General features: G+C 42.4%; 1 protein-coding gene across 1 annotated transcript; it reads right to left on the reverse strand.

Annotated features, from left to right (window-relative positions):
- Positions 1-1,357: 1,357 nt before the first annotated feature.
- arf1 (ARF GTPase 1) lies at positions 1,358-4,592 on the reverse strand. The gene is made up of 5 exons (XM_087810593.1): positions 4,535-4,592; positions 3,435-3,614; positions 3,252-3,362; positions 2,678-2,802; positions 1,358-2,019 (listed from the first exon to the last, which is right to left on the reverse strand). The coding sequence occupies exons 2-5, from the start codon at positions 3,577-3,579 to the stop codon at positions 1,855-1,857; spliced, it is 546 nt and encodes a 181-aa protein (XP_087666719.1). The 5' UTR covers positions 3,580-3,614; positions 4,535-4,592; the 3' UTR covers positions 1,358-1,854.
- Positions 4,593-11,229: the final 6,637 nt, after the last annotated feature.

Here is an 11,229-nt window from a genome sequence, read left to right on the forward strand (position 1 = left end):
TGTCGAACACTAGCATCAGCGTTCAAGGCCGTCGAGGCTGAACGTCTGAAATCACTGAAATAAAGTTTTTACGGAGGTTCATTCAAGAGACTTCTTTTCTTCCCTGAACAAGTGGTGAAGTGCTCAGCATCCCTTCTTCTCAATCACACCAGCACTCATTAATCCCTCGCCGCGGAGGTCGAGCTCTGACTGGTGCGACACCTTTGGAATGCTCTCCCCGCCGCTCATAATAGGGTGTAGTGTTTGCCTTCGCTGTGAATGGGTCTGAATGGGGGTCTCTGCCGACCGGCACCTGAGGGGGTGCACTAAAAAAAAAGAGCAAGGCATTCATAAAGAAGAGCCGAAGACCAGGCGGGTCCTTCTTTACGAGACTCGGTCGGTGAGCTCAAGCTGAGGGAGCAGCAGGAGAGGAGGACAAAGACCTGCTCCCACCTTCTGCTGCGTCTCAGGCTCGGCTGCTCCAGCCATGGCAGCGGAATCGACCTGCAGGAATGCTGAGCAGGATTCTGGGCACAATGTGACGCGGGGAGCGATCGTCTCGACGCCGTCGTTTCAAACACCTCCGGGCGTCAAACTGCTTCCTGGGTCAGGAGCTGATGGCAGGTTGCCATGACAACAGAGTTTCATCCTGTTCTTGTTTGTTGCAGGCAGTTATAAAAACTGAAATCAGGTGTTTTTTTTTTCAAGTCAAATAAAAGTATAAAAAATGTTTTAGTAACAGTTTAAAGAATGACTACTGTTTAAAACTTTCCAGAAGACAGTTTTGAAAATCTACTGCAAGACGATAAAACATTTGAAGAATGAAATCAAACATCATTTTAATATATTAACATGTATTCGATAAAATATGGAAAAAATATTGTAGAATTCTGTTTTTTTTAGAGAAAATAACAAGAACCTACGACCGAATGTATGCTTTACTAACAATAATATATATATATATATATATACACACACACAGATATATTAGAGTAAAAATATCTTAATCTATTGAACATTACTTATTTTCTTCTACTTTGTATTATTTGACGTCAAATCCTATCCAATAAAATATGGAAGAAATATTGTAGAATTCTGTTTTTCTTTTATTTAGAGAAAATAACCAGAATCTACGACCGAATGTATGCTTTACTAACAATAATATATATATATATATATATATATATATATATTTGAGAAAAATACGTCTCCTCAATTCCCCTTAATCGTTTGAACATTTTCTTCTACTTTGTATTATTTTACGTTAAATTGTAAGTTATCAACACCAAAAAGAGTCGTTTAACATTAATGGCAGTGAAAAGTTTCCGACTGACATAAATATATCGACTTAATCGTAAAATAATTGTTGTCCACATCGTTAAGAGTTTAGCAAAGTCACTTTATTATAGTTTATCAAGCATTTATTAAATCACGGCGACTGACACAAATAACATTTATTGAGTCTGAAATCATTGGGAACATTTGTCATGACTTCTCATCAAAGACACAAGTATCACAGATTATTATTGATTGCGATCATCTTTCAAGACCTCGACGCAGAAACCCTCGAGTAATAAAAACACCCTTTTAGGAAGAAAACCGACGATTGTTGAATAAGTATCTTTGGATTGTGAGGCTGAACCGAAAACATGTGCAAAACCTCCTCGCAGCAGTGGAATGATTAGTCTGGAGAGAAACTCACCGCGTGACCGTTGAAGGCACCTGAGCAGGTGAGGCGAGGCCACAGAAGTGACGACTCTGCTTGTAGTGTGAACTCGTTACCGCCTGTAACTAGATACATATTTACAAAGATGAGGCTAAAAACTGGGATTTGACACCAAGGCAGTGCAGCTTCTGATCCGAGGGACGTCCTGGTTAATGGTTGACTTTCTTCAGCTGGTTGGACAACCAATCCAGTCCTTCATAGAGACCGTCGCCGGTGGTCGCGCAGGTCGCCTGGATGTACCAAAGTCTGTTGCGAAGTTTGGACAGTTCCAGCTTCTCTGTGATTTCGGCGGCGTTCATGGCGTTGGGAAGATCCTGAGAAGCAAAGAAGGAGATGATTGTCAACAACAGTAGCAGCTGATGTCGTCCAACCTTAACATGTTGGTTTCATAGTTTGTTTCTCATACGTTAGTTTTGTCTTCAGTCACTTTCACAAAAATATTCACACATTTTCACCACAATTTGACAAGAACATTATTAATGCAAGATTCCAGATTTGTAGAAGGAAGTGAAGATGTTTGAACAACAATTCTACCAGATTGAAACAAACAAACGAATGTTTGGACAGAAAAATAAACAAGATAATACAAATATATTAGCATGAACTTCACCATAAGTACAATAAAACATCAATATTCTAACCATTTATAATAAGTTTAATAACTCAGTCAAAAATAATTATTCTGTATCAACACCTTCAGCAAACAGTTCAACCATAGAGTCAATTAAAACATGTTTTTTTATAAAAAATATTAAGTATAAATTCTTGAACTTGACTCGATGTGCAGCGTCTGACAAGATGGTACCTTTTCAATTTAAATCTCATCAACTCCCATAATGCCCTGCAACAGTACCAAAGATGATCAGATGCTACGTGGATTTTAACCTCATCTGTACGTTGAGGTCACTCTCGAGGTCACTCTGGAGGTCACCATGGCGACATCAACCCGGACCATCACAGCATCACATCTACCTGTTTGTTGGCAAACACCAGTAGGACGGCGCCGCGCAGCTCGTCTTCAGCCAACATCCTCATGAGCTCCTCGCGAGCTTCGTTGACTCGCTCTCGGTCGTTGCTGTCGACGACGAAGATCAGACCTGGAAGAAGAAGAAGCAGAACATTTGATCTTCCTCATCAGCACGTTCAGAACAAGACGTTACTTTGTCAGCAACTTCTTCTCACACTCGTCTACCTCGTGTCTCTTCACGGTTTCCTTCCTAACATTCTTTGTTCACCACTCGTCCTGCTTTAGACTTTAGACTTTCTTTTATTGTCATTGCACAGAAAACACTGCAGTGAAACTGGCAACGAAATTCCGTTGCTTGGCAAGCATTAAAAAACACAGCAGAGAGATGTATATATAAAAAGTATAAATACAAACAAGTTAAAAATAGTGCAATTTAGTATAAACATAAATTTAGTTTAGTAGAAACTGCTGTCTTATGTCCAAACATTTAACAACTAACATTATTAATGGATCATAATTAATCCTAATAATAAGTTCAATCATCCACACACAACACGAACAACACAATCAAAGGCTCACCCTGTGTGTTCTGGAAGTAGTGACGCCACAGTGGACGGATCTTATCCTGACCGCCGACGTCCCAGACCGTGAAGCTGATGCTTTTGTACTCGACCGTCTCCACGTTGAAACCTGGGCAGGAAGAAGAACGATGGCACCATCTCCACACAAACCTATTCATCTACACTCGTGTGAGGGACTCACCAATCGTGGGGATGGTGGTGACGATCTCTCCAAGTTTCAGCTTGTACAGGATTGTCGTCTTCCCTGCAGCGTCCAGACCCACCATCAGGATCCTCATCTCCTTCTTGGAGAAGATGTTGAAGAGCGAACTGAACATGCCTCCCATGGTCGCTGGTGGTTTGATTCTGCCGCAGAAATACTCTGTAAAATAAACATACTCTTCACTTACACTTGAAGACAGAAATACTCTGTAAAATAAACATTATCTTCACTTGAAGACAGAAATACTCTGTAAAATAAACATTATCTTCACTTGAAGACAGAAATACTCTGTAAAATAAACATTATCTTCACTTGAAGACGGAAACACTGGGAATGATGATGTTTTAATTGATGAGGTGGAGGAAACAAATACCAAAGTTCTGGTTTGACCGCTGACGCATACAATGGTACGTCGGCTGTATTGTGTAGTCACAGCAGGTTAAACTAGTTAACCACTATCTGATTCAACATCTTAAACAATCGGTTTTACCCTTTGAAATACTATACTTTACTTGACACTCTTTGAAAAACCTTCTTAAAATATTACTAAAAAATGATTCTCAATGCAGTGTAAAGAAAAGATTTGTGTTGTAAAATGACAACTGAGTTAGAGATACAAGTATAAATAAAGTTATTTCAAAGTCCAAACAAAGATGACATCTGCATACTTTCACATTCAGTGATAACAGAATTAAACATTTAGTTCTGTCCATTTTAAGTCATTTGTTTGAATAAGTGACTGACACTCGTCACACAAGACTTTGACAGATTTACACACAAACACGACGTAAACAAACACAAACGACGAGCCTGTTTAGAATAAGACGATCAAACACAAGATCCTGTGAGTTCAAACTATATTAAACATGTGTTTTTAACAAACAAACAAGAGTGAACTTGGTGAAGAGAAGTTAGCATCGAGTTAGCAAACAGCTAAAAGTTAGCGAAGTCCACTTTATTGACTTTACAACTCAGTGTTGAAGTCAACATCGCAGCAAAGCGAACTCTGAGAGTAAAGATCGAGTGAAGAAGTGAATAAAAACCTTCTTTAAAGACATAAAGGTGAGTGAGATACTCACACAGGTGACGCTTCCGGACTCAAGGCGTTTCCGCTCCAGTCAAGATGGCGGCCGAGCGACACGTCACAGCTTCCGGCGCAGAAGAAACTGTCGCGAAGCTTCAGCGGAAACGAAGGAAACACGTTTAAAAACATTCATTTACATTTATATGAAGGAGAAACGGTTCGGGAAGTACGAATAATTATTTCACGCATAAAACATTACATTTTAAAATGTGTCGTTTTTAGGACAAACACGCAATTATATGTTAAATTCTAAATTGACACTTAATACACAGTATATATGAATAGTTATAATATTATTTTAATTAAATTAACACACAGGGAAAGTCTTGTTACAACGACATTAAATTACATTTTATTTTAAATATAAATCTATATTTTCAAATCATTACTGCATATATCTTATTATTTTAAATTCCACTCATCATGTCTCAAACATATAACCTAAATAAAATCCTATTTTTATTTCTGAATCTTTCCATTTGAACACGTCAGCCGCGGATGAATGACGTCATGACTCCACACAGATAATTCTCAACCTTTGAACTTGTTTAAATCTCTGGAAATCTTTCTTTCAAAACCTCTAAAAACTTCCTCTTCCTTTCTTTTCACTGTGAGGCCAGTTGAAGTTGAACCCGGGTCAACTGCGCCCGTCACCCCCAGCAGGGGGCAGCAGCGGGGGCTCCTGAGGGACCACACACTGAAGGGTCACCGTGGAGTCTGTGGCCCCTCAAGCCCCTCATCATAACCCCTCAGAACTATTATTTATGAGGCTGAGAGTCAGAAAACATGTTTCAGGAAATACATAGAAATGAAGAGGAAAAGATCAGAGAGAATTACACAAATTAAATCATTGTATATTTGACTTTTTATTTAAAAAAGCAGTATTTCATATCTTAAAAGCAACTGTTGTTATTTCAATATGATGTTTTCTGATCAGGTCTGAGCCTCTTGGATCCATTATAAATAAATAAAACATTATGATGGTGTTATTTGAAGTGTAAACATTCTTCCTGTTATGATTAAAGATGTTCGATAGTTTGAATTGAATTATTAACTAGTTCAAGGATGAACCAGAAGCACAAACAAAAAAGATAAAGTTTATTAAAAATAAAAATGATGCACTTTTCTGCCCTAAAACTAAGCAAATGTCTTTGTGTCTCCGTTTTCTTTCATTCTTACTGTTTAAAAATAATAATAATAAATACTATTAAACTAATGTGTCGTCAAATTGAAACATTTAAAATGTGCAACTAAATGAAACCACTTGTTGCATTTATTTTGAAAATAAATTGATCACAAAACCAACTTTAATTTAGATATTTTGGTTTAAAAATAATGGACCAAACTAAATAAACTGTTGTTTCAAATGAATAGATCTGGTCATTGGTTTTCAAGTTAAGGTTTATTAAGGAACGTTCTCGAGGGAAGAAGACTCTCAAGAATCGAAGTCACGTCTGCAGCGCCGCGACAACAGCAACAGGCGCCGTGAGCAACTGAAGACCTGAAGAACCATCTGGAAGGAAAGCGTCTCGTACCTTCATGATGGATCCAGACGTCCAACCTGAGATAAAAACCCTCGACGTCCAGTATCTTCTCAGACAGGAAGACATTTATGTATTTCCTCCCGAAGCAAACACACAAACAAGACATTGCTTTTATACATGCTTAAGTGCCCCCCCCCACATGACCTCGCACACGCGTGTTCTTTAATCTCCTCCTTCATCCATCTTCTGATGAAACTGATCACCAGGAGTCTTCAGGAGTCTTCAGGAGTCTCCAGGAGTCTCCAGGAGTCTTTAGGAGTCTTCAGGAGTCTTTAGGAGTCTTTAGGAGTCTTCAGGAGTCTTCAGGAGTCTTTAGGAGTCGTTAGGAGTCTTCTGGAGTCTTCAGGAGTCTTTAGGAGTCTTCAGGAGTCTTCTGGAGTCTTCAGGAGTCTTCAGGAGTCTTCTGGAGTCTTCAGGAGTCTTTAGGAGTCTTTAGGAGTCTTCAGGAGTCTTCAGGAGTCTTCAGGAGTCTTTAGGAGTCTTCGGGAGTCTTCAGGAGTCTTTAGGAGTCTTCGGGAGTCTTCAGGAGTCTTCAGGAGTCTTCAGGAGTCTTCAGGAGTCTTTAGGAGTCTTCAGGAGTCTTTAGGAGTCTTCAGGAGTCTTCAGGAGTCTTTAGGAGTCTTTAGGAGACTTTAGGAGTCTTCAGGAGTCTTAAGGAGTCTTCAGGAGTCTTCAGGAGTCTTCAGGAGTCTTTAGGAGACTTTAGGAGTCTTCAGGAGTCTTCAGGAGTCTTCAGGAGTCTTCGGGAGTCTTCAGGAGTCTTTAGGAGTCTTCGGGAGTCTTCAGGAGTCTTCAGGAGTCTTCAGGAGTCTTCAGGAGTCTTTAGGAGTCTTCAGGAGTCTTTAGGAGTCTTCAGGAGTCTTCAGGAGTCTTTAGGAGTCTTTAGGAGACTTTAGGAGTCTTCAGGAGTCTTAAGGAGTCTTCAGGAGTCTTCAGGAGTCTTCAGGAGTCTTTAGGAGACTTTAGGAGTCTTCAGGAGTCTTTAGGAGTCGTTAGGAGACTTGAGGAGTCTTCAGGAGTCTTCAGGAGTCTTCAGGAGTCTTTAGGAGTCTTCAGGAGTCTTTAGGAGTCTTCAGGAGTCTTCAGGAGTCTTCAGGAGTCTTCAGGAGTCTTTAGGAGTCTTTAGGAGACTTTAGGAGTCTTCAGGAGTCTTAAGGAGTCTTCAGGAGTCTTCAGGAGTCTTTAGGAGTCTTCAGGAGTCTTCAGGAGTCTTTAGGAGTCTTTAGGAGACTTTAGGAGTCTTCAGGAGTCTTAAGGAGTCTTCAGGAGTCTTCAGGAGTCTTCAGGAGTCTTTAGGAGTCTTCTGGAGTCTTCAGGAGTCTTCAGGAGTCTTTAGGAGTCTTCTGGAGTCTTCAGGAGTCTTCAGGAGTCTTCAGGAGTCTCCAGGAGTCTTCAGGAGTCTTTAGGAGTCTTCTGGAGTCTTCAGGAGTCTTTAGGAGTCTTTAGGAGTCTTCAGGAGTCTTCAGGAGTCTCCAGGAGTCTTTAGGAGACTTTAGGAGTCTTCAGGAGTCTTCAGGAGTCTTTAGGAGTCTTTAGGAGACTTTAGGAGTCTTCAGGAGTCTTCAGGAGTCTTCAGGAGTCTTTAGGAGTCTTCAGGAGTCTTTAGGAGTCTTCAGGAGTCTTCAGGAGTCTTCAGGAGTCTTCAGGAGTCTTTAGGAGTCTTTAGGAGACTTTAGGAGTCTTCAGGAGTCTTAAGGAGTCTTCAGGAGTCTTCAGGAGTCTTTAGGAGTCTTCAGGAGTCTTCAGGAGTCTTTAGGAGTCTTTAGGAGACTTGAGGAGTCTTCAGGAGTCTTAAGGAGTCTTCAGGAGTCTTCAGGAGTCTTCAGGAGTCTTTAGGAGTCTTCTGGAGTCTTCAGGAGTCTTCAGGAGTCTTTAGGAGTCTTCTGGAGTCTTCAGGAGTCTTCAGGAGTCTTCAGGAGTCTCCAGGAGTCTTCAGGAGTCTTTAGGAGTCTTCTGGAGTCTTCAGGAGTCTTTAGGAGTCTTTAGGAGTCTTCAGGAGTCTTCAGGAGTCTTTAGGAGTCTTTGGGAGTCTTCAGGAGTCTTCAGGAGTCTTTAGGAGTCTTTAGGAGTCTTCAGGAGTCTTCGGGAGTCTTCAGGAGTCTTCAGGAGTCTTCAGGAGTCTTCAGGAGTCTTCAGGAGTCTTCAGGAGTCTTCAGGAGTCTTCAGGAGTCTTCAGGAGTCATCAGGAGTCTTTAGGAGTCTTCTGGAGTCTTCAGGAGTCTTTAGGAGTCTTCAGGAGTCTTTAGGAGTCTTCAGGAGTCTTTAGGAGTCTTTAGGAGTCTTCAGGAGTCTTCAGGAGTCTTTAGGAGTCTTCAGGAGTCTTTAGGAGTCTTCAGGAGTCTTTAGGAGTCTTTAGGAGTCTTTAGGAGTCTTCTGGAGTCTTCAGGAGTCTTTAGGAGTCTTCAGGAGTCTTTAGGAGTCTTCAGGAGTCTTCAGGAGTCTTCAGGAGTCTTCAGGAGACTTCAGGAGTCTTCAGGAGTCTTCAGGAGTCTTTAGGAGTCTTTAGGAGTCTTTAGGAGTCTTCAGGAGTCTTCTGGAGTCTTCAGGAGTCTTTAGGAGTCTTCAGGAGTCTTCAGGAGTCTTCAGGAGTCTTTAGGAGTCTTCAGGAGTCTTCAGGAGTCTTCAGGAGACTTCAGGAGTCTTAAGGGGTCTTTAGGAGTCTTCAGGAGTCTTAAGGGGTCTTTAGGAGTCTTCAGGAGTCTTTAGGAGTCTTCAGGAGTCTTTAGGAGTCTTTAGGAGTCTTTAGGAGTCTTCGGGAGTCTTCAGGAGTCTTTAGGAGTCTTCTGGAGTCTTCAGGAGTCTTCAGGAGTCTTCAGGAGTCTTCAGGAGTCTCTGCAGAGGAACATCAGTTTGTCTTCAACAGATGGTCGTGAGTGCAGAGGTTTAAGGTGAAGAAACCTGAGTTATTACTGCTTATAATGGAGATTAAATCCAGGTCAGAGGTCGTGAATGAGGCGGCGGCTGCCAGGGGGTCAAAGAGACGCGGCGCTAGGAAGTGAGGGTCTCAGTAGGGGTCTGGATCCCCGCGAGGCCGGGGCCGAGGGAGCACACAAGCGCTCAGTCAGGGGCCTGGGAATGTGAGGCTCTGCTGGAGCGTTTGTATTCAGGTCTTTACAAGCGACGCCGTCCTCGTCTCCGACACATTGTGTTTCGCCACTTCCTGCGCCGCGTCCGCCGCCACCAGGCCACGGACGGAGACCCGGCACACAAAGGGTCCGGGCGCAGCTCGGGTGAAACCGGTCGGACAGGCGTGCGAGGTCTCGCTCATCTTCGGGGATATGGGTCGGGCATCGGCCCAGAGCGAGACAGACCCGACATTATGACCACGAGCGACGCCGCTGCCACCGCGGGGCGCGAGCTGGCCGTCGCCACCGGCAACGCCAGCCAGCGGGCACACAACCGCACGCCCCTCACAGCAGGGGGCGCTCCGCAGGAAGGTAAACCGGGGTGAAGGATAAATGCCGGCGTCGGCTGCCAATCGCCGTCTAAAAAGAGATTTCCCAGCAGCCCTTGCGGGTCGTTGAGGAGATTTACAGAGGATTCGTCGCGCACGGAAGTGGATGCATCGCATTATGTTGGGGATCATACGCTCGAGGTCAAAGGTCATCGGAGACGAAGACGAATCTTTTGAGTGAAGCCTCGGCAGGCAAACTTGAGTTTGAAACAAACATGGTTGAGTTTCAGGAACATGAACGACGAGAGCCTGAGAAACGAAGATCATCTCAGTTTTTAAAGTCGTTACGACCAGAAACTGAAGACGTTTTCAAAACTCTTGGAAGCAGAAACACTTTTGAATTAACGTTCCTTCAATGATGACAGTCGACAAAAGTGAGTTCTCACCTGAAAACACACTTTTATAAAACACTTTTGTTCACATACATAAAATATATTGAAAATGATATAAAAATACGTGGAATAATGAAATAAAACAAAGAGATCTTGAGGCCAAATGACAACGAAAGAGTCTAAATGTTTTGATTTAAAGTTTCATCTCTTTCTGTCATTTTAATTTGTGTTATTTTGTTTCCACGATATTTATTTCCTGTCGAAGGTACAAATGTTGTTGAATGAATCGTTGTTGTTGGAATATAATAGTTCAACACCTGAGAAAGTTATTTTAACTGCATTTATAAAATGTAATTACTGTGATTTTCTCTGTTTTTTAAGAAAGATTGTGAGTCTCAAAAGTGAGTGTGTTGTGTTGTGTTGTGTTGTGTTGTGTTGTGTTTCTTCACGAGGAGTTCACTGGTGTTTGTGAGATGGTTCAGGAAATAAAAACTGTGTTTTGAACATTTAAGTTTTGACAAAAACAAACCGTATTTCTTTTAATAAACATGAAAGATTGAAGAAAAATCATCTTGTTTTCTACCTTTTCTACTGAACACGATTCAAAGCTAATGCTAGTTAGCAACAGAAGCAAAGACCAAAACAACCTCCAGTTAAAACTATTATTAAATTACATTAAAAGATGAACTTGATCTTAACCTTCATCTTGTGTTTGTTGTGTTTAATGGACTCGTTGGACTCGTTGGACCGAAGAGTCATGAAACTTCCTCTCGAGGGTTCAAGGTCGAGCGTGACGATCCTGAGGCTCTTCCAGGTCCAGCTTCCTCCGTGAGGCTGGTCTGGCAGGAGGGTCGGTCCTGACCCGGACGGGGGACCCGGGTCAGCCGAGGCGACTCACAGAGACTTCATTGAGCCGTCGCTGAGTGTCCGTCCTGACGTCAGGGTCGACCTCGACACGAGCGTCACGGAAGGATCACGGAAGGATCACGGAAGGATCCAGCTGGAGCAGATGAAACGAGGAATCCTTTGAAAGAAGTTCTTCATGGTGTTTGTCGAGCGCTCGGGTCCTAAGTTCTGTCCCGCCCCCAGATCAACGACACATCAAAGAGTCTCAGGTGAACCCGCCTCACCTGGATCCTCGTGCGGATCCAGGTGAGGCGGGTTTACCTGGATCCTCGTGCAGATCCTCCACCGGCGCCAAGAACAGCAGGACCATCGATACCTGTCAATCACCTGTCAGTCTCTGGTCTTTATTTGGTAGAATCACTGATGTTTGTCCAAAACTTTATTAACACACGACCTTGACAGGATCCTTTTCTTTTCTCCACTTCTTAAACTTGTTCATTTTTGTGTAGCTGTC

The sequence above is a fragment of the Callionymus lyra genome, chromosome 16, assembly GCF_982586985.1.
Source record: "Callionymus lyra chromosome 16, fCalLyr1.hap1.1, whole genome shotgun sequence".
In the NCBI taxonomy this organism is placed as follows: domain Eukaryota; kingdom Metazoa; phylum Chordata; class Actinopteri; order Syngnathiformes; family Callionymidae; genus Callionymus; species Callionymus lyra.